This window comes from Drosophila bipectinata, chromosome 2R (assembly GCF_030179905.1).
Source record: "Drosophila bipectinata strain 14024-0381.07 chromosome 2R, DbipHiC1v2, whole genome shotgun sequence".
Lineage (NCBI taxonomy): Eukaryota > Metazoa > Arthropoda > Insecta > Diptera > Drosophilidae > Drosophila > Drosophila bipectinata.
The window spans coordinates 4,261,975-4,289,656 of NC_091737.1; the positions used below are offsets into that span (position 1 = coordinate 4,261,975).

A 27,682-nucleotide genomic window follows, 5' to 3' on the forward strand; every position below is an offset into this window, starting at 1 on the left:
CGCGAAGTTTTTGCAGCAGATTCATAACATGCTTCTTATCAGTTAAAATCCTACCGAGAAACACGCAGGTTCAAAGTTAATGTGTAGTGTGCACCTTATTCCGAGATAAAGACAATTATCGAGGCAGGCCAATATTTCATTCCTTTACTGTATCCACCCAACCGATGGGAACAGAACTGCATAGATAGATGCGATGACATGAACGGACCAAATGAGGTAGAAAATTTGTTAGGTAGAACAGCTTATACCTTACACCCCCTTACAACTTCCAAGGCGAACCTCGATAGCTGCGCCAAATTCGTATCGACTCCCACCCTAACTGAAATCAGGCAAAACGCACACATGTTTAAAATTTGAGTGTATGCGGAGTTTTTTATTTCATTTTTCGTTAAGTCAAAAGTTGGAATGGGCACTAAAATAAAAAAGTTCTTAACCAAATGGAAAACTACGCTTCCCTATCTATATTTTCTATGGAGAAAACTTTTTCCAACCCAATTTCCCAGATAATTTTTCTCAGTGGAAAAATTTTGATTTTTAGCTTGGGCTGTCAAATGAATCAAAATGAGAGCAAAGAAGAGAGCTTCTAAAAAAAATTTGAGAATGACCAATTCCTAGTCAGGTGGCACAGCGTACGACGATTCTGACTAGGTGCAGCCTGATAGGCTTTCCGTTTGGAATTTGGCCTCGGATCGGGCGTATGGCAAAACGAATCAGGAGAACCGCCCTAGCAACCCCCCCATGGAATCAATTGGACTGCCGTAGTACTTCGCCTGGACCTCCGATAGAGTGCCGTAACCAGCCGACAGAAAAGCCTTAAAATAATCATGCAGTAGGGAGGATCAGGATGTAGAAGAGAAATAAGAATAAGTCGCAACAAAAAATAACTGTGGCCGCTCAGTTATTCAGTTTTGTTTGATTTGCTTCAGCGAGCAGCCAGCCACTTATTAGTGCGAGTTTTCGTATTTATATTATCTTTTGTGAGCCTGAGTAGACCAAACATCAGTGCTATACCGTGAGAAAACAATAACCCTTGCCTTTTTTTTTTGTATTCATGTTTATTTGCTTCTGACCGGGCTGTAAGAGCTTGGACCTAAGTTGTGCGATACGACCGTGAAGCAATGCTTCGCACAACTCTGGCGCCCTACTCCTCCCGCCCGTTTCGTGACCTTGCCTGCGAGCATGTGTGTGTGAACAACTTCCAAGGCGAACTTCGATAGCTGCGCCAAATTCGTATCGACTCCCACCCTAACTGAAATCATGTATAATTTTCCTTTAGTTTAATATTATAAATTCTTATTCTTATAATTCTTATAAAGTTTCTTAATATCGCTTAAATGTAAACTCATAGGAGTATGAAGTATTTAGCATAGGACCGTATCTTAAGTTAGTTTTATAAGCAGTCCAAATCAGCCTTGAAAGGAAGATCAGTCAGGTATTTCCCAGTTGTATTCCTTCTCTTTTTGTATTATGTAAACAGCTAAAACCTCATCCTCTTGGGCCCAACGATGAATGCAAAGTCGGAAAAGCTGAGTGAGTAAACCACCACGAGTAATTATTGAATTTGATTACAATGGGAAATCCGTGACATATTTTACTTTCCTTTTGAATATTAGGTTAAATTGTATTTTCTTATGGATTGTGTTTTCTCATTTTGAATATCTTTAATTATTTATAATGAACAGACGAAGGACCACAACATCTAGTCTTTCACTCAATAGGGTCAGTAGAATCAACCACCTAAGGATCGGCTAACTCCTACCGCTTTCCTTTCCCACTTCCTTATCTCTGTCTGCGACGATTTTCGTAACGTACACGGTCTAGTTTGCCGTGCCACGCCCCTTCCGACTGAGCCAAGCCGTCCCTCAAGTAGACAGAGGGGCGCGGTAGAGACCACGTGCAGTGTTAGGGATAGTTTACTGTACCTAACCTTATGCCTTACTGTACGCGTTCGTTACAAATGTAACTAATTAATGTAACAACATTATTAGACTTTTTTTTTTTAATAAAATATACATATGTCTGAAAGTTATTACGTTGTATTATTTATCATAAGCAACTGCAAATGATCAAACAAAAATAAAACAGAATGGATGTCTTCAACCGATGCGTATAAAAAATTTCGCCTCTCAAGTAGTCAAGAAATCGCAATCGTAGGATCTTGGTCTATATGTCAATAGGAGAGAACGACTGACCGGAAAAACTCCAGAAGCAGTCTTACAAAAAAAAACTAATTTACTTTAGAACAGAGGTCGGCACGGCCCTATCTCGGGGGCATAGGAAATTTCTCTGCCCGAGCTCTGCCACACACACACAGTATACATGTGTGAAACGTCATGCACACAGCCTACTTTCTGCTATTCGTTACTAACACTAATGCGGTAAAATCATATCAATGTATTGGGGTGCGATCCCTGCTTTAGAACAAATATCAAATTAAACCAGAAAGGACAGCTATAGTCGAGTTTTCCAACTATATTATAACCCGTACTCATCTCTTCCACCGACACCTTAACTCACCTTTACGACAAAAATCCGCTGCAACACGTGTAAAACGGTGTAAAAAAAGGAAAAAAAAGAAATTTGTGCCTCCTAGATTTTGCCGGTACTCTAACGACGAAAATGATGGCTGTCAAATTGAATGGCGTTGCCAGATCAAAATAGTAAACAGCTGATCTCGTGGTCTAATTGATCTAATTGACAGATTGTACAGATTGTTGTTACAGTTCATGATATTTTTGTTGTTGTTACATTTATTTATTTTTTTTTTTTTCAATGGTTTTATCTTCAGTGATGTACAAAGAACATTTCCTAACAACGGGATATTTTCCATGTAAAGCATTTCCTTGCTATCTATTTTTTGTGGATTCTAATATCTTCTTAACATTCATGAACATAATTTTTTATGTTCAACTTATGTTCAACAAAGGACAAAACTTGTGTTTTTTCTAATTATATAGCTATAACAATTTTTTGAATTTCTATACCCTATCATATCCTTCCGTATCATATCCTTCTATAGAAGGCTACATCTCCGACCATATAAAGTATATATATTCTTGATCAGGATCTCCTCCTGAGTTGATATGAGCATGTCCGTCTGTCTGTCTGTTTCTACGCGAACTAGTCTCTCAGTTTTAAAGCTATCGTCTTGAAACTTTGCACACATCCTTCTTTTCTTTGCACGCAGTATATGAGTCGGAACGACCCGGATCGGTTTTTATACCCTTGCAGAGGGTATTATAATTTTGGTCAAAAGTGTGCAACGCAGTGAAGGAGACATCTCCGACCCTATAAAGTATATATATTCTTGATCAGGATCACCTCCTGAGTTGATATGAGCATGTCCGTCTGTCCGTCGGTCCGTCTGTCTGTCTGTTTCTACGCGAACTAGTCTCTCAGTTTAAAAGCTATCGACTTGAAACTTTGCACACACCCTTCTTTCCTTTGCACGCAGTATATAAGTCGGAACGGCCCGGATCGGCCGACTATATCCTATAGCTGTCATATAACTGATTGATCGGAAATGGTATAACTTCGGTGTTTTTAGAGTTAGAGAGTTCAAATTTTACACGAGCGCTATTTTTGGCAAAATAATACGTAATATTTTGGCAAAATAAAAAAATAATACATGCCAAATTTCGTAAGGATCGGCCGACTATATCCTATAGCTGTCATATAACTGAACGATCGGAAATGACCCAACTTTCGTGTTTTTAAAGATAGAAAGCTGGAACTTGGACTACAGATTATATTCTTGGTCAGTTAATCCGATCTACCAAATTTCATAACGATCGGCCGACTATATCTTATAGCTGCCATATAACTGAACGATCGGAAATGGTTTTTGGTAGAAATACCAACTTTGGTATTTCTGAAGATAGAAGCTTGAGACTTTTTTTAGATTTTGTATTGTCATAAATTGGATTATATATTCATATTTCCATAAGGATCGGCCAACTATATCCGATGTTTGCGATATATATCCGGTTTAAACTGCAAGGGTATATAAACTTCGGCTTCGCCCGAAGTTAGCTTTCCTTTCTTGTTTTAGAGTAAAATAGTTCAAATTTGACACGAGAGCTATTTTTGGCAAAACATTACGACTTGCCAAATTTCATAAGGATCGGCCGACTATATCTTATAGCTGCCATATAACTGAACTATCGAAAATGACCCAACTTTTTGAAGATAGAAAAAAGTTCTTGGGAACTTGGTACAGATTCTATTCTTGGTCAGTTGATCCAACCTACCAAATTTCATTAGGATCGGCCGACTATATCCTATAGCTGACATATAACTGAACGATCGGAAATGGTATTTGGTAGAAATATCAACTTTCGTATTTTTGAAGATAGAAGCTGGGGACTTTTTTATATTTTTATTTAAATTAATTGGTTTTATTATGATGTAATCATAACGATCGGCCATATAACTGAACGATCGGAAATGGTTTTTGGTAGAAATACCAATTTTTGTATTTTTGAAGATAGAAGCTTGGGATTTTTTATTAAGTGTTTTATTGTAATTCATTGGTTTTATTATGATATTCTCATAAGGATCGGCAAACTATATCCGATCTATATATCAGGTTTAAACTGCAAGGGTATATCAACTCCCCCCGAAGTTAGCTTTTCTTTCTTGTTTCCAAAAAAGTGTTGAAACTAAAAGAATGTTCTAAAGTAAATTAAAAACTATTAAATTTAAGAAAACCAATAAAATCACAAGAAACCTAAGACAAAAAAGGTAAAAACCATATAGCTTTTGGAATGCCGAATGCAGCCGAATGTCTCGAATGGCTTTTAGCACACTCTATGCATTTGTTTATTTTTTCCAATTGAGCAAAACGCTTTTCTTCCTTAAAAATGAATGAGTTGGCCAAAAGGTATGTTAGAGTGCTAGTGTTTTTTTGTTCGCGAATGTATGAATTCTTCTATATTGTTTTATACTTATACCTCTAATAGAAACGTATAAAACGTCCAGCTCTCAGCCTACCCTTCTGTACCAGTGTTCCGGACTTCACAAATGAGGAACTCTCTAATACCTGCTCACCACTCTTAAGAAATTGCCTAGTGACCTAGTGGGGAATTTTTTCCTTAATGGGCTAGGGAATTACACACGAACTCATGCAAAGAAATCTTAGGGAAGATATTCGGTTATTTTTTGCATAGAACTTCTAAACGAGTTCTTGGAGAATATTTGTGAAAAAAAAAACAAAAATTAATTAGAATTCAAAAAAAAATATCGTGTCTCTAAGAAATAAATGGAAAAATCGTATTCAACCTCCCAACAAACTTAAAAACGTGTGATATATAACTTATTTATTTTTATAATTATTTAATTGTTGAAGGCTGAGCTGAAGCAGCACGAGCGAACTCGATAACTCACGTGAGTATCTATTTTGCGGGAGTCCATCTCCAGCAGAGATACTCATTCGCCTAACGACTTCGAAAGCTACGTCCGCCGCTACTACTACGTATTTGGCACATTTCATTCATGATCACGACGCCGATGCCGTTACTCGCGGTTTCGACGCAGTTATTAACAGTTATGAAAATACCGCCCGAGTGCCCAGAATGATGGTTATCGCAAAGCGAAGCCCAATTCGTTTTTGCAGGAATATGAAGAAGAAACGAAGTTTAACACGATCCTAGGGGCCGGTATAGGACCGAATCTCCGACGAAATCGTCAACCAACCAGGCAAATGCAAGTACGAAAGCTTAAAATCGTACATTCTAGAAAGCGAACAAAAGAAAATCCAGAAGTTAATATCGGCGACCGACCTTGGTGACAAGCACTCGGTGTAAAGAAAGTTAATGAAACTTTCTTGAAAGCACTGTGGCTGCAGCGCTTACCAAGTGTAAGCGATCTTGAAAGCATCGGACGCTGGCCTAGCAAACTTAACTAAGTTCGCAGTTAAAGTGATCGCCAACTTCCGATTCCTATCATGTTGACGCCATCCAGCAGCGTCGTTTTACGCGATCGTCTACTGTTGGTACCATAGAAAATTTGGCAACACCGCCAAGAAATGTCGCCAACCATGCTCATTTTCATCGCCAACCAAAAAACTAAAACAGTCTGCTGATTCGAAAGAAGGTCACAATACAATTGCCAATGGCCTCTCCATTAATGACAATTTCTCCAAAACTCAGAAGAAACTCAAAAAACGCATACCATTGTCACTGGGATTTGGACGAAATTTTGTTTGACCTGCGTGATAGCTGACGTCAACTTCGCTATCACTGGATCCGATTTCCCTCAACATTTCGACTTACTTGTCGATTTGAAAAGACCGAGCTACTCTGCTCGATTCAACAAGTCGCTCGCCTCAGCGTGAAATCAACGCGATTTTATCCTACGAAACGAGCAACCAATACGCTAGGTTTCTGCACAAACCGAGTTCTCCTATCTCATCGAAAAAGGAAAATTTCGCCCCTCAAATAACAACTGGTACATCCCATTACACCTGGTAAATAAAGCAAATGGACAGTGAATGCATGAATGTGCCGGATCGATATCCTATTCCGTTCATACTGAATGTAACGAGCGTCTTGTACTGTAAAAAGACATTCTCAAAAATCGACCTGCTAAAAGCATATCACCACATCCCTGTCGAACCACAAGAAATTCCCAAAACAGCAATAATTAGGCTTTTTTGGCTATTAGAATTTTTGTTTTTAGCGTCACATAAACGACATTATACAGGGCTTCGACTTCGCTTTTTCATACATCGACGACATTCTGGAGGCGCAGCACATCCGCACGATCATCGACCGCCTTCGAATGGCACATCTCACCGTGAACTTTAAAAGTGAAAATTCGGTAAATCACATCTCACGTTCCTGGTACACTACATCAGTCAGCACGGCTTAAAACCATACTCCATACTCCAAAACAGACTCCAGACGCTGATCCAAGGCAATAAAAACAACGACAGAATCCCGGTATTCTGGTCTACAGAAGCCAATCATGCATTTACCGCCTGCAAGGACAAGCTTGCAAACGCTACGTTTTTGAACTACGTGGCATGCACTAAACTCGCAATTAACGCTAACCAACGATGCATCCGATGACGCCATGGGTGATGCCGGCAGAAAATGCCTTAGTCAACAATACAGAACAATCTGTAGCCAACGCACTGATTTTGGGCTGCTTCGCTCACTACGGAATCCCTCTCCACATCACAACGGTTTTAGGTTAAATTGTCGACCTAAACATTATTCCAAGAGCTCGCCAAAATGTGTGGTTTTCACCACAACCAGGCCCGGTGACAGGGGGGGGAACGGTGTGTTTCCCCCCGGGCCCGGACTTCTGAGATGGGCCCGGAGTTTTGGCGAAAACTCAAATAAACTGTGTGTGCAAAAAAATGCTCCGCGATATTTTAAAGAAATCGCTAAGATGTGGAGCCTGAAAACTGATCAAAGATAAATTATTAAATTATGGACTATACATTAACAAAATTGAATATAATTTTCGTTATTTTCAAAAATATTTCTTATTATTTCGAAATTTTAACAAAGCACGACAAATATTTTAAGCTTAAAGGAAAAGAAGATCTCGATCGTTCGACCTAAACCAGCATACATCTTCAAAGACAAAACGTCTCCAAATGACTACAACCTAACACAACAAAAAGACTCATTTTGGTAACTAAAAGACTTACTAATTTTTGGTTAAAACTGGATAATTTGGTTATTCAGTCAAATTTTCCAAGAAAACAGGTAATAAAGCCATAAGCTATTGAAACAACGTTCAAAATGTGAACAATATTAATCTCAGACTCCTCTGTAAGTTAAGATAGTACTACATCAGGGCAAGGTTCTTAAGCTTTATTTTGCTAAAAAGCTTTAAAAGGAACATAAAATTAGAAATTATTATCTGATTATTAGTTAATATGATCGAACCTCCAAGTCCAAATTGAGTCGTGCCCAAAAATAGGAAAAAATTGTATGCTCAGGTGTATATTATATATATATTATTATATATACACTTCCGTGTACTTGAATAGGGACAAGAATTTGTTAATATTTCGTTTTATTTTTAATAATCTATTAATCTATTATAGCTTTGCTGATTTCTGAAGAAGAGAACAAGCTAACTATGGAAATACCTAAAAGAGGTCCCAACATTTTCCCGATATAATTCGGGTTTTCTTTAACCGTTTCTAGAATGCTATACATTTTTGCATGCACTTGAATAGGACAAACTTTATTCTCAGAAAAATTTCATGCGATAAAGTTTATTATTTGTCAACTTACACACCTTTTAAACATAAAAAAAACAGAATGGGCCGCGGCAAAACTCTAAATGTTGTTGAAAAAAGCAAAGTAATTTCATATAAGGAATGTAATCATACATACGTATTTGCAATTTCCTTAAAAACCCCGCAAATTATGGGAATAACGTGGAAGGACGCGCCAAAAAAGTCCTCTTATCTACTGCAGAGCGCCGAATTCTTTCAGAAGCGTCGAACTCATACTGTGCGGCTTTGAAAATTCGTTAAAAACTACATTTACATCCAAGTGTTGATACAGGTTGGAGAGTTATAGGGCAAGCTGATTATGAAAGCTGAAAAGAAGAGCTGGAATTAAAGGAACATGCTCCAGGAAAGGAAATGCTGTTGCCCACAAACGGCTGAAGAACGAGCAGCTATGGAAGAAACAGGGCACAGGTCTGGACCTGGAAAAGAACAAGCTACGTTGGAGCAGGATAAGAAAACGACCAGTTAAGGCGAAAACACCTATAATAAAAAAAAAGGCAGGCGCAGATGTGCGAAAGAAAGGGCCACGAAACATCCTGCTAAATCAGGAGCACGTTAAAAAAGAAGCTATTAGGTACAACGGCCGGCAAACAACCAGCTAGAGTCAAATCAAGGAACAGATCTAGAGTCAAAAAAAGGGTAAGCTACGTTGGGGACGGGCCGGCCCCTAGGACGGTTCAGATGGGTGGAAGAATAGCTGGAATAAATGGATCATTCTTCATAAAAGGCGAAGGTGTTCGGTACGAATAACATTGGCAAAAAATAAATAAAAAAAAAAATTTACCGTTAAAATGAATTATAATTTTAAAAATTTATTATATGGTTCGTTATTCCCCCAATTGAAAACAGTCCTACTCTTACCCAAAATTCTTTTTAGATATTCATTTGAAATATCCTTTTAAAAATACCCGTTAAAGCAACAAGAAAAATAATAGCCACACTTTCACTACTTACTTACAGATTCACTGAAATTTGATCCCTTACCTTGATAAAATTAACCACTTTAATAGATTTAAGCTTAAATTATATATTTAGGTAAAAAAAAAGTACGTAAGGTTAAAATTTGACGCGGAAACCACTGCAATGTGAAAAAACGTAATATTATTTAAAAATATATAGAGATAGAAATCTTGCAAAATGAGTTTGGTTGCTTAGTCAAATTTTCCAAAAAAATACCTAATTAAGCCGTACGTATTGATACAACTTATAGAAGTAATCAATATTGATCTGCGAAAGTCAATATAGTACTGCGTCACGGCAAGGTGGTTTTGCTAAAATCCAAAAAAGATTTTAACGGACCTCAAAATACAAAATGATGGCTTAAACAGTTCGCTTAAAGCCAGTTCGATGACTTAAAGTTAATTTATTAGTCTTCATTAAATGAAATGTGCCACCTTCAAATGCGCGACAAATTACACAGAGCATAGATGTAGTTTTCCAAGTAGCCTTCGAATGGCACGACGCTCAAAGTGGTTAATTCTGATGGTACATTATATAAAAAGGTATGGTATATTAAAGTCACAACACAAAAATGCTTAAGTATTGAGGGTACAGTATAGTTTTCTGGGCATACTTTTCCTATAATGGAGTATAAAAACCCATCATGGATTAGCATAAATGGATGAATATCTTGAAGACATCTACGATACCTTTTTTAGAATGCAAAATGCCACTTATAGAGGTCCATTAGCTAAAAATTAATTAATGCAGGGGGTCTTAGTTTTGAGTATTGATAATGTTCTCGGTCATACTGACAAATTCATTTGATTTTGAAAATTTACATTGTTTAACAAAAAACTTACTTAAATAAATCTTCCATTACCGGAGAAGTCATTTGTTGTTTTTATTTATACTTGGGTGTAAAAATATAAATTTAAAACAGTGGTCGGCAGGGTCTATTCTAGGGGCATAGGAAAATTTTTCTGCCCGAGCTCAGCCACACACACAGTATTAATATGAGAAACGCTATGCTCACAGCCTATTTTATGCTATTCGTTGCCAATATTCGTTTGATGTATTGAGTGCCGAGCACTGATTTAAAATAATTATTGCGGTAATAAAATAGTTGCAGTTAAAACCGGAAATATATCGCAAAAATCGGATATCCTTATGATCGGCCAATCCTTATGAGAATATCATAATAAAACCAATTAATTACAATAAAATATCTAAAAAATAGTCCCCAGCTTCTATCGGGACTTGGTTCCTCAAAATCTGTGGGACCGATTTTAATGGGACAGGTACCATTCAAATGGGCTAAAAATTAGCTTTCTCGTGGTATACCGTGCATAATGGCGCATCCTCTTTAAAAAAAGGTAAACATTAATAATGGCGGCTGGGGTGTTGGGCAGCGTCAAAACTCGGGAAAATGATAATGCCCAGAATTGGCGAACCAGGGTCCGAAAATTTCGGGACTTGGTTCCTTAAAATCTGTGGGAGCGATTTTTAGGATGTAGTCTCATGTTCCGGCCTACTTTTTAGAGGTTATTTCAAAAAATTTATTTTGTAATAAAAAATAATGCGATCGTTTCAATTTTCACATATGTTTTTATAGGCATCATAAACTATTTGAAAATATTTTGTTTAATTTATTCTTGTGTAGTTTAATACACTTTATAGCATGCCAAAAAATGCATATAAAAAAAAAGGTAGGTCCCTGGCGCAGGTGATTTCGACTGCTAGAGTCATCCGAAACAAAAAATTAGAATAGATTATTGTTTTGTAAGCTTATGGCTCTGTCCCATACTAGAATGAAATATTTTCATCAATAAACAACAAAATGGCAAACACACAAAAAAAAATTTTTTTTTTAATTTAAAAAATTGATTTTAAATTAATGATAAAAAAAAACTAATCATTAAAAATAAATGATTATAGTACGGGACAGAGGTGTTACTTTTTAGAACAACATATCCAAATTTCAGCTAGATTGGTAACATAGAATTTTGTAAATCACCTGCGCCGCACACAAAAATGTCGTTCCGAGAAAAACGCGTTTAAAGTTTAAACGCTACCGAGAAACTCATTCTTTTCGGTGTAGGCGCGCTTTCGATTATGGGCTGTATCTCTGCCATTATTTGATATTTTTATTTGAAACTTTAACAGTACATTCTTAATAAACAATACTATCGAAATATGTGAAAACAATTTTTTCAACCTCACACATGAGACTACATCCTTAATGGCACAGGTACCATTCGAATGGGCTAAAAATTAGCTTTCTCGTGGTATACCGTGCATAATGGCGCATCCTCTTTAAAAAAAGGTAAACATTAATAATGGCGGCTGGGGTGTTGGGCAGCGTTAAAACTCGGGAAAATGATATTGGCCAATATTGGCGAACCAGGGTCCGAAAATTTCGGGACTTGATTCCTCAAAATCTGTGGGAGCGATTTTAATGGCACTGGTACCATTCGAATGGGCTAAAAATTAGCTTTCTCGTGGTATACCGTGCATAATGGCGCATCCTCTTTAAAAAAAGGCAAACATACATAATGGCGGCTGCCGTGTTGTGCAGCGTGCAAACACGGAAAAATGATAATGGCCAGTATTGGCAAACCAGGTCCCGAAAATTTCGGGACTTGATTTCTAAAAATCTGTGGGAAGGATTTTAATGGCACTGGTACCATTCGAACGGGCTAAAAATTAGCTTTCTCGTGGTATACCGTGCATAATGGCGCATCCTCTTTAAAAATGGCAAACATACATAATGGCGGCTGCCGTGTTGTGCAGCGTGCAAACACGGAAAAATGATAATGGCCAGTATTGGCAAACCAGGTCCCGAAAATTTCGGGACTTGATTTCTAAAAATCTGTGGGAAGGATTTTAATGGCACTGGTACCATTCGAACGGGCTAAAAATTAGCTTTCTCGTGGTATACCGTGCATAATGGCGCATCCTCTTTAAAAATGGCAAACATACATAATGGCGGCTGCCGTGTTGTGCAGCGTGCAAACACGGAAAAATGATAATGGCCAGTATTGGCAAACCAGGTCCCGAAAATTTCGGGACTTGATTTCTAAAAATCTGTGGGAAGGATTTTAATGGCACTGGTACCATTCGAACGGGCTAAAAATTAGCTTTCTCGTGGTATACCGTGCATAATGGCGCATCCTCTTTAAAAAAAGCTAGGGGGGCATTCAAATTCCATAACGGCTAGCGCCGTGTTAGGCAGCGCAGAAATATGTGATGCTGTTAATGGCCAGTGTTGGTGAATCAGGGTCTGAAATTTTCGGGACTTGATTTCTTTAAATCTGTGGGAGCGATTTAAATAAAAGTTGTCTTATAATGTTCTGTATAAAATAAGCTTTTCAACGGTATACCGTGCATAATGGCGCATCCTCTGTGAAGGACTTAATAAGTCTAACAGAGCCATATAGTATTTTTAAACTAGTTCAATGAACTTTTTGCGGACTGGTTCCGGTTCATTGGTTGGCGCTCCTCTTATTAGTTCAAATTATATGGGAAACTGTAATTCGATTTTCTCAAAATCTGTGGGAACGATTTGTATGATTTTTGGTCCATATATACTTGAAAAGGTCCTACATCGACTCCACTACCGTGCATATTGGCGCATCCTCTTGGAGCTTCACAATTTTAAAAACAATTTTTTGGGGTCATTTTTGTATGGGCTGTTAGCCGGGTTGGTCCACTTTTAGTCGATTTGCTCCAAAACGTAGGGAACGATTTTAATGAAATTTTCAGGGCATATTCTCAAAAGAATGGGCTATAAGCTGGTGTATCGCGCTTATTGGCGCATCCTCTTATTTCTGAGATAATGCTCAATACAGTATAGGGGCAATTTTTCAACCCCATTTTTAAGCTACTTAAAGAGTGAAGAACCCGCTCAAAGTAAGAAAAAACAATAGTTTATTCAATTCTTAACAATTCTAGTGTTTATTTCATTAAATTTAGTGGCTAAATACGGAAATAATTGAAAAACAAAATATTCGTTGCTGTGTTGCAATTCCACCGTTCCACTTCGACGCTAACTGAGCGACGCTAATTTGACGTACATCAAAAAGTATACATAAATACAAACTTGTCAATAATTATCTAAATGTTTGGTCACACCAGGCCATAAATTCTCCATTGATTACGGAAATTTCTTTAATATATTTCAAAAATTTCTATATTGTTTTTTTTAACATTTATATTAATTGATTAAATAAAAGTAGACTATGCACTCGATATGAGCAGGGATAGTGAAATTGCGTTAAATACGTCTAAGAAAAAGGGCGTCGACCCAACTTGTAGTGCTAAACCAGTGCTGAGTTGTGTTGATGATTTGGTTCTTTTACAATCGGAAGCAAGGTTTAAAGATTATCAACTTCATGAAAAAACGCAAAATATGTCAGGGGATCAGAAATTGTTGCTGAAAGGTCAATCTTCTCAGTATGTTAAATTAAATGTCGGTGGTAGTTTGTACTATACGACTGTTGGCACATTGACTAAACATAATGATACAATGCTCAGCGCGATGTTTAGCGGTCGTATGGAAGTATTAACTGATTCAGAAGGTATGTATGCATCCAATGTAATAAGTTAACTTAAAATATCACAACGTTCTTTTTAGGTTGGATTTTAATCGATCGTTGCGGGAATCATTTCGGAATTATTCTTAATTTTTTACGTGACAGTTCTGTACCACTACCCGAAACCAACAAGGAAATAGCCGAATTACATGCCGAAGCAAAATATTATTGCATTACAGAATTGGCTTTGTCCTGCGAAAGGGCCTTGTATGCACACCAAGAACCAAAGCCAATTTGTCGTATTCCTTTGATAACTTCACAAAAAGAGGAGCAGCTTTTAATAAGTGGATCGTCGAAACCAGCGGTTATTCTGGTGGTACAGCGTCAAAACAATAAATATTCATACACAAGTACATCAGATGACAACTTACTTAAAAATATAGAACTTTTTGATAAGCTATCACTGCGGTTTAACGAACGCATTTTGTTTATCAAAGACGTTATTGGTCCAAGCGAAATATGTTGCTGGTCCTTTTACGGTCATGCTAAGAAAGTTGCTGAAGTGTGTTGTACTTCGATAGTTTATGCTACTGATCGAAAGCATACCAAGGTTGAGTTTCCCGAAGCACGTATTTACGAAGAAACACTCCAAGTCTTACTTTATGAAAATCGAAATGCTCCTGACCAAGAACTTATGCAGGCCACATCTTCAGTTCGAGTGGGTAGCGTCGGTGGCACAAGCCTGCAGCAATACACAAGTGACGAAGAAGAAGAACGCACTGGTCTGGCTCGGTTACGAATTAACAAGCGAAACAACCCAGCTTAACTTTTTGGACACTCATCTTGTTATAATTGATCGCGTTGCAAAATTATAGTATCATTGTATACTTTATAAAATGATCAATCTAAAAAAATTTGTTCAGTATAATATATAAATTACTCAATATCGATTTTGTGTGCTTTTACTGCAATAAAAAACGAGATGAATTTCTGACGCAGAACTTAAGGTCTGTTGACTTCGAAAACTTGTGTTTAGGGACAAATTTTGGGTAGCGCAGTCGACACACCAACAGTAACCGTGTTTTTTTGGCGCTGCGACAGAAAATTGCCTATGCAAAAACTTCGACGCGGCAGAGACGCAAAACTTATGGTCTGTTCACTACGCAAACAAACGCACTAAAAATGTGTTTCTGCATACCGACCACTGATTTAAGGTTATAATAATTATTGAACAGCCTGAATGCAAGTCTAAAGACTATTGGGAACGGAAACACAACTGGGTTCTTAACAATATCGTCCAATTCTATGATTTCGAATTTAAGTAAGTTAAAGGAATTTTGGCACGTCCTTATGGCACAGTGATTGCATCCATAGGACAAAAATCAAAAAATATTAGTCATAATGTAATGCAAATCCAAAATTTGGATTGGCGAACCGGTTTGGCTCGGAATTCTATGGGAATAATAATTCGGAATAATAAAATGTGATAGAATAAAATGTGTGAGCACGTGTTTAATTTAGTGTATTTGTTAATGTTTTAAGGTAATTAAAATGTTAAGTCTATCTGCTGATAACACAGTGCGACACAAAAAACGAAGGTATCGTTTTATTCAGAATTAACGAGGCAATATTGATATTAATATTGTCAAAAATTATACCATTTCTTGGAAGTTGTACCGAAAAAATGGCGTCAAAGTCCAAAAAACACGACTAAAATTTGAAAATGTCAGTTACTTGTGTAAAAATTGTATCCTTTTTGTTAAAATAAATTAAAGATCTATTTTTTTCAAAAGCTACAACATTAAACTATTAAAAAACGTTAAAAATTTTAAAATTGGTTTAAAATTACGCGCTTAGAAATTTTTAAGAGCAAAAAAGTTCCGAAAAACGGTTTTTTCTAAATAATTCAAGGTTTCGAGGGTGTTAGAAAAATTTCAAACATGGTTTTTTACTATATTCTCTTATATTTTCTCTATTATGTTCTCTATAGGTCTCTTCAAAAGTTCCAAATCACTGTCGCACTGTGTAATTGCTTATTTGCATATAATAATTACTCAGACTGTTGCTCTTCGTTTGTTTTTTGTTTTTGTCATTTCTTTTTACCGGAAATTTTGACTATTATTTTTTTTTTTTAATTTTTATGTTGCCGTTAGCTTTAGTCGCTTCATGTAACTTCGAATGTTGACGCATATACATTTTTGATATTTGGTGCACTCAAAAGGGGACAAATGCAGAAAAAACTCGTAGTGTGATTTGTTTAATAAAAGAAAATATTGAAAACAAAGGCAGTTGAGATAAATTATCATGACAATTGTATTAGTTACATTTGCAAAAAAATTATTGCTTATTGGTCAAAATATAATCAAATCAAAAGCGCAATTGTTGAAACTAAAATTGACCAATAAGAAATTACTCATAAATCATAATAAGTCATACATTTTTATCATCATTTGAATTGTTAGATCTTTATTAAACTTTACACATTACTTTTAATAATTAAAATAAATGTTTTTATTCTTATAAACGATTGGAAAAACTAAAAACCATTTTTTTTTTGTATTTCGTATAGCTTGTGGAAGGAATTGATGGGGTGGGGGGCTGGCTGGGGTAAAAGGGAGGAGTTACACTTTCACATATTTATACAAAAGATAATTTAAATATAGCACATACATACAGCCAAAAATGAAATTTAAGCAATTCAACTATACTGGAAGTATTTTTTGGCATCATTGCCAATTCAGTCTTACTACGGTGCTATGTGAGCTATAGAAAAAATTCGTCCAATGCAGGCAACTTTTTTACTACATGTTTAAATTGTTTTTGTTGATTGTTGAAAAAAGACACGATGAAGGAATGGTGTCGTCTCTTCTAGGCTTTGGTATTATTATAATGGATTTCTTCAACCGTTTTAGAAAATAGCCAAGAATAATGATCCCATTGAATAGTTTAAGGACGACCCCAATAATGCATTTCGGAAGTTCGACTTGCATCGACTTTTTATGGTCAGTATGCCTTTTCTGGCTTTAGCTTCGTTTCGATTTCGTTCCGCCGAAACGTTAGTGAAGTTGGAAAAGGGATAGTTTCTGGCTGAATTAGTGACAGAAAAAGTGAATTGGAGGCAGTATTTGACTGCAACACACTTTGAAGATTTGTGGGCGCACTTCCAGCTGATCCCCTATCGATTTAGAGCCCAGTGCTTTGAATCCAGTTATTTTCTCTCCTGATTTCCTGAGCTTCTTGTCCTGCTTCGCAGGATATTGGCGTAACTCGATTCACCCTTGACCGTGATGACAAGTGTGTCCGGCTTTCGCTTCTAATTGGCCAATGGGTTAGTCCCTCGGTGTTTCTTCAGCTGCTTCTTTTTGGGGCCTACTAACTTCCATTATTGGGCGTCTTTACTCGTCTATTTTGCCGGTTCCACGACATGCGCTGACGCCTAGACTCCCGTCGTCATTTGCGTCGCTGCCAGCAAAGACTCCTTCATGCGCCGCGTGATATTGCGGGGTCTATGAAAGGGGCGAGGTTTATGACGTCTGGTGGGATTTAGTCGCTTCCTTGCGTCCCTGTTCGTCCGTCTGCGTGGTCAGTCGCTCGAAGAGAGCTCGGGTGCTGTGGTCAGCGTCCCTCAAAGGCTGATGGAAGGGCCTGCATTACCGTCCGCCTAAATTTCAATTAGCTTCCCGACGTCTTGCAGTATTGCTCCACGCGGATTCCTGAAATTGGAAGGGTACCATCCAGCTCAGTGCTTCGTGATCTGGTTATTTTTCAGCTTTTCACGAAAGCTGACTCTCCGTCTGTAATGGCAGAAGCTGCATTGGTTTGGCAGCTATTTCAGCGGGAGTTCACTCCGCATACTCAGGTGCCAGAATACAGCTGTCCGTCAGCCCATGTTTCGTTAGGGCTCGTTTGTTACAGTATCCTATCCCAGGGCTTTAGTAGACGCAGCCCTAGTCGCTTTCTCGCTTTTTTTGAAGAGATGCCGTTCGGGGTGCGAAGAAAGGTTGCGAGTTGCTTCCGGCTACTTTGCTGGTAGGGACCTTTCATCCTGCAGGGATATCCCTTGGCCCTGTCAGTGGCCTCCCACGAAAAAACGGAACTTGTCCCGGTAGTATTCTAGGCTCCCGCGCCCGGGCGCGAGGAGGGATTTAGTGGAGAGTTAGGGGTTTTGGGATGATTTTTCTGAGAGTCGGCATGGTTGGGGAAACACTTCTACCCGAATCAGGAAAGCTAGATCTAGCACTAGGACAAGGCCAGCCGCAGCATACTCCATTTTTAACGGCGAGCTTACTACATTTTGTGGTCGCTTTTTGGTAACGGCATCTAGTGGTCACGACGTTACCAAAAACGCCCTTCCCTCTCCATTGCCCCACACTGTCAGGGCTGCATAAATGATCAGCTGGAAGCACTTTTGGTGGGTGGCCACGTTCATGGAAGTTTCGGAGAAACTATCTATCAGAAGCAGAAAGAGCTGCAAAGAGAGCGACAGGAAGAGAAAGTATTCTGAAAGTATAGGTAAGAGTACCTTAGCATTGGCGCCATTGGCGTCGGATAGACCAGGATTTAGGCGTTTCGAAGCAGGCCATTATGTTCCCTTACGGGTAAGTCCTTTGCACACCTGATGGGCACTTTTTTTAAGCACTATGTATTTGCCAAGGTACTATATGCGGCTTGCGCTTCGGGGAGCGCCACACGACACGTATGTTAACTTCGACCTCCAACCGTCTTGACGAAGTTTACGCCTTGACAGGGTCTGATTGTAGACTGTTGTGCTCAAAGTCTCGAGCGCTCATAAAGACTCGGACTATACCACAGCTGAATTTATTTGGTGCTCAACAAATTTTCCGATTGGGTTGATTTTTTTTTTCCAGATCCTGACGGTTAAAATTGAGGGCAATAAGGTCTGGGTCGATGAAAGCTTAAGAAGCGCCGTTGAAGCTGACATTCAGCAGGGTTTTCTGAAATTGATACAATAGGTCTTGAATTAACGATTGAGGCTATGTGGCATAACACAGTGCTCAATTCCTCGAAGCCAAAAACTGTGGGACCAACGCCCCTATACAGGTGCTCTTTTGCTGTCGTTGGGCGGCTTCCCACAGACTGTCAAAATGGGCGTGGAGAATTAAACCGCAACTGGACAGGCAAAACTTGTAAAGAGAAGTCTGGTGATCCTGGCTGGGGAATTTTCGTTTCAACTCGACCACTTTATCTTATGTCAAATCAAAGCATTAAAAACTTTTGACTTTCTCAATCGGAAGACATGCTCCAGTTGCCGAGGCTTAGTGCGAAAATAACGTTTAAATTTGTTCAATCCCCTCGAAACAGTCTTCCATCTCCCAATGGGCCAGTATTGGTAACGAGAACCAGAGTACAGGTTCGTCTCAAGAAAATGAGCCACTAAAGTCGAAGTGATAGGATAGCTTTTTTTTTTTAAAAAAAGGCGAAACTTTTTGCAAGACGTGAAACAAGTTGTCATACTTGGACCATGATGCGATGTACTGGGGAGAAGCCGTCAATAAGATTCTGTCGAAAAGTTCAATCGTTGCCTTTTCGACAGGTGGCAGATTAGTCATCCTTGAAATCGCGAAGAAATAAAGGTCCAAAGGTGCCAACAGCTTATTGGGAAGAGCATCTGTCGAAAGTAGATCGGCTGAATTGACGGTTGTGGGAACGTACCGTCATTTCATTGCTTTCGTGAACTCCTGTATGCAAGAGACGCGATTTGAAACAAACACGTTAAATCGAGCGGTTTCGTCTTGAATCAAAAATAGAGCAACCGAAGACTCCCACCAACAATAATAATCTCCGTTATAAGCCCCTGGCTCAGCAACCTTGTGGCCCAAAGTCCGAGGTCCGTTATCAGTCTCCAAATATGCAAGAGAGCTTAAGGCTTTTTGATGAGTTTTAAGCTTTTTATTCTTATTCTTTCTACCTTTTTTTTATTTCCCGAGCCAAAAAGTATGAAAAAACAATATTCAATACTCAATTCAAAAAAATTCAAAAACTAATTAAAAGGGCGTATCCAGCTTGTGGGCTGCTCTCCTAATCTCAGCTCCTGAGCTAGTCCTGACGCCGATGACGCTGTCCCTTGATCTGTTGGCCACTTCGACCGCGTCTGTAGGTTCAAGATATACTCCCGGGACCATCGCTGCAAAAACGTTCGCTTGATTGACGAGACAAGCCGCCATCGCCACAAGCATGCTGGCCCGGGGTCTGCGGTGCTGATGGGCGATGGCAACAGGTGCCTTGGAGTAAGCGTCTCGCCGTCGCTTGGCAACGGTAAATCGTATCAATAGGGCAGTGGTGGGCAAAACGAACACATGTTTAAAATTTGAGTGTGTGCGAAAGCAGCAAAAAACAATGAGAGCTAATCATTCACTGAGCATAAAAAAAAAGTTTTTTTTGTCATTTTTCGTTAATTTAAAAGTTTGAATGAGCACTTAAATAGTGTATTTTATTTTAAAGAAATCTTTTCTATATTATCTATATTTTCCTATAAAGAAAACTTGTTCTAACCCAATTTCTTTTCTATTTCTTCTTGATACTCGTGCTCTTGGACTATCTTTAAAATATTTTTTAAAGGCTTCATTTTGTTCGACAGGATAAGGAACAATATCAGAATTCACTACTAATCTTTTAGATTTCTTTATAAAGCGGAACATATAAACGAACACTTACTCACTTACTTATGTGAGAGGAAAATCCTTCTATTACTCCCAATAAATATGAGGTGAAGACCATTGCGGTTAATCTGGCTGCATTCTTTTTTGTTTTCAGCTGTAAATATCTTGTGACAGATTAGCCTGTGACAGGGGGCTCGTTGCACACTTAACATTCGGTTCCTTTAAAAACGATGGACCTCTAAAACTGAAACTATTTCTGCTGGGTTCTATTTAGTTGGTACATGAACACTTCTAATTTTAGCAACTCTATTCGATAAGAACATTGACAATGACGCTGGATATGAATAAATGCAATGAAGAGTAACTTCTGAATTCGTCCAAAATACACTTTGGTCGATCGGAACTTTGACTAGAGGATTTATCTTGTGGCAGAGATCTGCGAGAAGGTGAGCAGGACATAACTTTAGACGGGGGAGCGTCTTTGTCACCCCCTATCGATAACAATGATATGTATATCGCTGCCACTGGGTCGATGAAACCTCAAAACGACGACGCAGACCAGTCGTATTTCGGAAAGCTGAATAATTATTTTTTATTAATTATTATTAAAAGTTATATTTTGCTTATTTGGTTCGCAAAGATGAGACATTCGATATCGTAAATTCTTTTTATACTAGCGATAGCTTTGTCATAATTACTCTCGGTGACTTAAGTATAATGCCTATAGTTCCTAAGGCTTCACCGGAAAGACTTATAACATTTGTAAACTTCAAATTCTTTTCACTGAATTTTGTTTCCGCTCGAAGTAGCTTTCCGCAGACATTGCAGTAGCGGAAAATCATTAGGGAGGGAAATCATTAGCTACAGCAATTTAATAATTACATCACCCTTTGCTAAGTCGTTATGTCTAATTTTACCAACTCGGCTCCAAATTCATCTTCCCCTTCCAATTGCTCAATCTGATCGTCCAAACCAGTGCCAGTACCACCAAACAAACCAAATCAAATAAAAAAAAAACCAAACATGGTTGGAAAAAGAAATCATTGCAAATCAGCCTCATTTGCCTCCTCCTACTTTCAGCGATGGATACTCTGAATGGTCTAAGTTTAACTCGATTTTCTGTAAAATCGTTGGCGGCAAGCCGTATATCAGTAAGGTGGAAAAGCTGCAAAGGTTGCAATCTGGACTTTGGGAGTCCGCTTTCGAAGTAGTTCGTTTCTTGGAAGTCTCCGATGAGAATTATGATGTCTCACTGAAATTGTTGGAGAAACTAATAAAAACAACACTCCCACCAGCACATAGCTCTATCTACACGACGGAAATGGCAGCTATTTATTTAGCTTGCAAATACGCTATATTTCAAAAGAAGACAAACCTAACATCAAAACAACCTCGCAAAGCCATATACATATAAATCAGACAAATCTGAACGATCGGAAATGACCCCACTTTCGTAATTTTAAAGATAAAAAGCTGGAACAAAGTACAGATTCTTTTTTTGTTTATGGTAATTGACCCAACCTACCAAATTGCATAGCGATCGACCGACTATATCTTATAGCTGCCATATAACTGAACGATCGGAAGTGGTATTTGGCAAAAATACAAAATTTGATATTTTTGAATCGGCTCCGCCCGAAGTTTATTTTCCTTTCTTTTTATTATTATTATAATAGTATTGATTCTTTAATGGAACTCTAACGGATACAAAAAAAATTACGACCAACTATAATTACTAATTAAACGTAAAAACCCCCATTAAACCCCAAAAGCCATCTGCCTGCAAGAAACCCATTTATATTCCCATCATAAAATTCCCATCCCTATCATCCTTAAAAACATCACAAATTCTTACGGTGGAGTATGATTTCTAATCCACAATTCAATACAGCACGAAAAATTTAATCTTAACATCATTTTAATTCTGTCGGAATTGTGATTCCAAGTTTCACTTCCCTCTCTTTCTTTCAAGCGAACGGTCGTGTTTTTTTTGTGCGCACTGCGTTTTATTAAAAATATTGGTAAACCGGTGTTTTCATACTTGTGAATTAAATCTTGTGAATCTTAACAATCTTAAAGCCTAAACGGTATCGCTTCGCGAGTGCTGTGGTGTATTTGGAGTCGAATTGATAATTTGCCTAATATCTATTCCAAGCATAGCTCAGCTCTGCTTCTTCCCCGGCTTATCTATATTTCTGTTTCTCTTTTTCTCTTTTGCACTCTTTCAAAGCTCCCGCTTCGGCTACTTGTTTGGCACAGTGGTTCAAGGTATTGTGTTTTTTAACTTTTTAAATATTAATTTTTTTTTTATTAAATAAAAAAAAAAAATAATAAATAAAATGGAATTTAAACTTGTCTGTGCCATTAAGTCTTGTAACAAGACAATTTCCACATCCCAGCCTACCATCCATTGCTGGCTTTGTGAAAACGTCGTACACGCCAAGTGTGCCGGGTTCACTGCATCAGTTTCGGATGCCATTTCCCGTAGGTCAGGGATAAATTATTGTTGTGAAAATTGTCGTGCTGTGCAAGGCGAAATGAGGTCGTTCATGAGACAGACCAAAAATGGATTTAAAGAGCTGATCACTGGTTTTCGTAAAATCAATGACCAGCTCTGTGCGCGTGACACTCAATTTAGTGGCCTTCAGCTGCTAAATGAGTCCCCTAAGCGTAAGAAATCCGCTGTTTCTGATCCGCCTCAGCCTGCTCAGCCAACATAAATGCAGCCACTCATATCTCTGGCCACCCCAAAAGCTAGGACTGAGAAAAATTCGTCAGAATTTCTCAGGGATAATGAGCAATTGTCTGATATGTCCGCCATGGCATCCCTTCAAGTGATGCCACAGGTCCTAGGGAACGAAACCCCCATTAGAGTCACCCAAAAGGGTATTCCACAGTCCGGACCACCGGCACCGACTGATGCTGCAGTTCTCGTACCTGCGACACCAAAACCCTTACAGGTGATTCCTCCATCGAAACATATATTTGTTTCTCGGCTTGCCCCTGATACTTCAGAGATTGATATCTCGGCTTATATCAAAGCCAAAACAAAAGCCGATATAAAGGTGGAGGACATAACTAAATTTAAATATAATTATACACGGCGCACGTCTTCTTTCAAGATTCGTGTGCCCGCGCTGATGTTCAAGACGATTTGTTCTCCCAGTTTTTGGCCAGAGAATCTTTTCGTCCAAGAACATCAGCCTAGTTCCGTGAAGAAAAAAGTTAAAAAACCAGTGGGAGTGAGACTTCCCAATATCGGAACCACTGACCAACCCTCCATCTCTTTTTTGGCTACTAACCCAAAAAACTAGTTTCGTCACTAACTCTTACCTATCAGAATACTAGGGGGCTACGTAGCAAACTCCCCAAGCTATATTCTGATAGTTCTTTCTTTGCATCCCATATAATAGCATTTACAGAAACTTGGTTAAATCCGGAGATCTTTAGCTCCGAAGTTTTTCCAAGTAAGTACACCACTTTGAGACGGGATCGATCTCAGCGAAGAGGAGGTGGAGTCTTCATTTCGGTAGACTCTACTCTTGCTTCTGAAGAGGTGAAATCCCATGAGTTTGGTGACATAGAATTTATTTGCGTTAAAATCACTTAAAGCTTGCGTTAAAGCTTTATTCATTACATGTTCATATATACCTCCTATGTCTGAACCGCCTACATATTGGCAGCATTTGTCCGCCATTCGATACGTCTCTAATCTTATGTCACTTTAGAAAAATTTTATTTTACTTTAAATAAATTTTTTGACTCATGTGTGCCTTGGAAATATCCGTCCGCTTCAACAAATCCTCCTTGGTTTACAAGGTGCCTCGCTAACTTAAAAAATAAAAAAAATAAGCTTTTACTTAAATATAAAAAAACCTGCAGTAGTGTTGATTTCTCAAGATACCTACTAGCTCGGTCGAATTTTACCGTGCATAACGCTGAATGTTATAGGCATTATATTGACCGCTGCCGGATACAATTTACTCAGGATCCAAAGCAGTTTTATAATTTTAAACACTAAGCGTAAACACGCATCTTTTTCACCCCTGCTTACGTTTGAAAATTCCTCTGCGACTTCTGAACAGGCCATTGCCGATCTATTCGCAGAATTTTTTCAAACAACTTATTCTCCTCCTAAATTGACTGATCAGCCTTACGCATATAACATTCATGCAGCAAATCTTATTGTCTGTCCGTTTTTTTTCTGAGAACAACTTATTATCTGGTCTTTTAAAGGTAAAACCCATTTATTCGCCAGGCCCCGACGGAGTACCAGGCTGTGTGCTAAAATACTGTGCCAGGGCTCTGTGCAAACCTCTACTTAGACTTTTCAACTTATCTTTGGAAACCTCGATTTTTCCCCTTAAGTGGAAGGAATCATTTATAATTCCCCTACATAAAAAAGGGAAAAAGTCTGAGGTTGCCAACTACAGAGGCATCTCTAAGTTGTCGGCAATTCCAAAGTTATTTGAAAAATTAATTACCCCTCATTTGCAACACCTTTGCTCTTCGATTATCACTCCTTGTCAGCATGGCATTATTAAGCGTCGCTCCACCACCACAAACTTATTGGAGTTGACATCCTTTGTCATAGATGGCTTTTGTAAGGGATATCAAACCGATGTAATTTACACAGACTTTAGCAAAGCATTTGATTAAGTTAATCACTCACTCTTGTTGAGTAAACTTAATATGCTGGGTTTTCCTAAAGACCTCTTAACGTGGATCTCCAGCTACTTAGATGGAAGGACACAAAGAGTCTTATTTAAAAACATACAGTCCCGTCTGGTCCGTGCTACATCCGGCGTCCCTCAAGGAAGTCATCTTGGCCCGTTATTATTTACGCTTTTTATAAACGACTTGCCCCCTGCTTTAACGAACTCTCTAGTTCTTATGTATGCAGACGATGTAAAGCTTTGTCTTCAGTACAAATCCATCTCTGCCCAATGCAGTCTTCAGTCTGACCTTGATAACTTTCAAAAATGGTGTTTGGTTAATGATCTAATACTTAATGGATCAAAATGCAAGCATATGTGTTTTTATCGTTCTTGCCCTCTGCAAGCTACTTATTCTATTAATGGGATTGCCTTGGAAAAATTAACCCAGGTTAATGATCTCGGCATCCTATTAGACATAAAACTTAAATTTGCCGACCATATTTCCTTAATGGTTAATAAGGCTAAAGGAGTCCTTGGTTTTATTAAAAGGTGGTCAAAAGAATTTAATGACCCCTATATAACCACAACTTTATTCATTTCTTTGGTCCGTCCTATACTGGAGTACGGTTCATGTGTCTGGAGTCCCCAATATGGAGTACATAAGGACCGCATAGAATCCGTACAAAAGAACTTTTTAATATTTGCACTTAGAGGTCTATACTGGGATGCAAATCTTCAGCTTCCATCCTACAGTAGCAGACTTTTACTTATAAACTTACCTGCTTAACGAATCGTAGGACAATGGTCGGTGTAGTTTTTCTGCATAACCTAGCCAGCATTTACTAACACGCTTAAATTTTAACATTCCTAATAGAAGGACTCGAAACTTTAGTCCTCTGTTCCTTAGCCGTTGTAGTTCGACATATGCACTGCATGACCCTTTTAGGGTATTATGTTCGAACTGCAATGGTCTCTACTCTATTACATCTCTTTCCTGTCCCTCTACTTTAAAATATAGAATTTTAAATTTCCTTACTAACTCCTCTTAGCTTAACAAATTTCAATTAGCTTAATTTGTACTAAAAAATCGTTTCTCGGTCGTCTGGGCCTCTAAGCTTTATGGTGAATACAGCAGGAATGCTAGCTGATGCTCTTATTGATGCACAAGCCATTTCCAAATTCTAAAAAACCGCACAAAAAAAAAAAAAAAAAAAAAAAAAAAAAGTTTGGGACTTTTTTTTTTAGATTTTTTATTATAATAAATTGGATTATATTATCATATTCTCATCAGGATCGGCCAACAATATCCGGTGTTTGCGATATATATCCCGTTTTAACTGCAAGGGTATATCAACTTCGGCTCCGCCCGCAGTTAGCTTTCCCCTCTTGTTTTATATTGCAATGAAAAATATCTTATAAATAATAATTTGATTTTTTTAAAGTATATGTGCTCTTAATAGTGTTTCATTTTAGAAGACAAGCAATAGTAGCAATTATAAAACATTCAAAAAGGTTTGGCACATATCGAGCTGTAGACACTTATTGTTACAGACCTAATCATACCTGTGATAGCTCATTCCTTGCATAAGATTTTCTTCCATATAGGCGTACTTTTGTTTCGAATTCTTGCAGTTTTTTTGTCAATGAATTAATGTTTACGCCTATGTAAGGTTGATGGATTTATTTTGTATTGAAACATTGTCGGTGCACATATAACAAAGTATTTAAATTTTTTTTTTCGGGATGAATGGAATGAATTATTATAGAATTTCAACTTTACTTAAGTTTTGAAATTGTTTAAGTGAAAATGGTGTGGCTTACGTTTACAGATACATTCCTTGGTCTTATGACTATTTATTCCGTATTAAAGCAATGAAAGTTTTGGAGAGATTTGAGATTGTACTTCACAACAAACTTTAAGATATATTTTTTTAGAGACATATGTTCTTGCATAAGGCAGCGAAGATGTCGACTGTTTTAAAATTGACCATAGCTTGTTTTTTGATTTGTTTATTTAATTTAATTTCGTGAAACTAAAGTGTTTATGATATGTTTAATTCAAAATGGGCTGCGGAAGGACATTAATTAATAAAAAAGAGAAGATCAAAGCTAACATGGGTTCTGAACTATTCATTGCTAAAATAGCTGAAAATATCAACAGTTGTCGATACGTTATTAACTCATTTTTACGTAATGAGTCTAACTTAGTGATGCGGGAAAGCGGACATGCGGACACTTAGCCACTAACCCAATATTTAAGAAAAATGCAATGCCAAGGTAAGTAGTTATAAAAGCAATGCATCGTGTAATTAATGATTATCCGCATCTGAAAAGGAAAAAATAATAAACAAGAAAGGAAAGCTAACTTCGGGCGGAGCCGAAGTTGATATACCCTTGAAGTTAAAACCGGATATATATCGCAAACATCGGATATAGTTGGCCGATCCTTATGATTACATCATAATAATTAAAATAAAAAATCTAAAAAAAAGTCCCAAGCTTTTTTCTTCAAAAATACGAAAGTTGATATTTCTACCAAATACCATTTCCGATCGTTCAGTTATATGGCAGCTATAAGATGTAATGGGCCTATCCGGGCGGTTCCGACTTATATACTGCGTGCAAAGGAATAAAGGGTGTGTGCAAAGTTTCAAGTCGATAGCTTTAAAACTG

General features: G+C 37.9%; 1 protein-coding gene and 1 long non-coding RNA gene across 5 annotated transcripts in view; one reads left to right on the top strand and one right to left on the bottom strand.

Annotated features, from left to right (window-relative positions):
- The window catches only part of LOC138926161 (uncharacterized), a 94,927-nt gene extending 68,144 nt beyond the window's left edge, over positions 1-26,783 (bottom strand). Inside the window, exon 1 of one of the 4 annotated variants that reach the window (XR_011442530.1) lies at positions 26,573-26,783. This is a non-coding gene — a long non-coding RNA (uncharacterized lncRNA). The remainder of the gene's footprint in view (positions 1-26,572) is intronic. The other 3 variants (XR_011442531.1, XR_011442529.1, XR_011442532.1) reach the window with 3 other exon arrangements.
- On the top strand, positions 13,330-14,732 carry LOC108123320 (BTB/POZ domain-containing adapter for CUL3-mediated RhoA degradation protein 3). The gene is made up of 2 exons (XM_017238487.3): positions 13,330-13,776; positions 13,833-14,732. Exons 1-2 carry the CDS (start codon positions 13,449-13,451, stop codon positions 14,555-14,557), a joined length of 1,053 nt encoding a protein of 350 aa, XP_017093976.1. The 5' UTR covers positions 13,330-13,448; the 3' UTR covers positions 14,558-14,732.
- Positions 26,784-27,682: the final 899 nt, after the last annotated feature.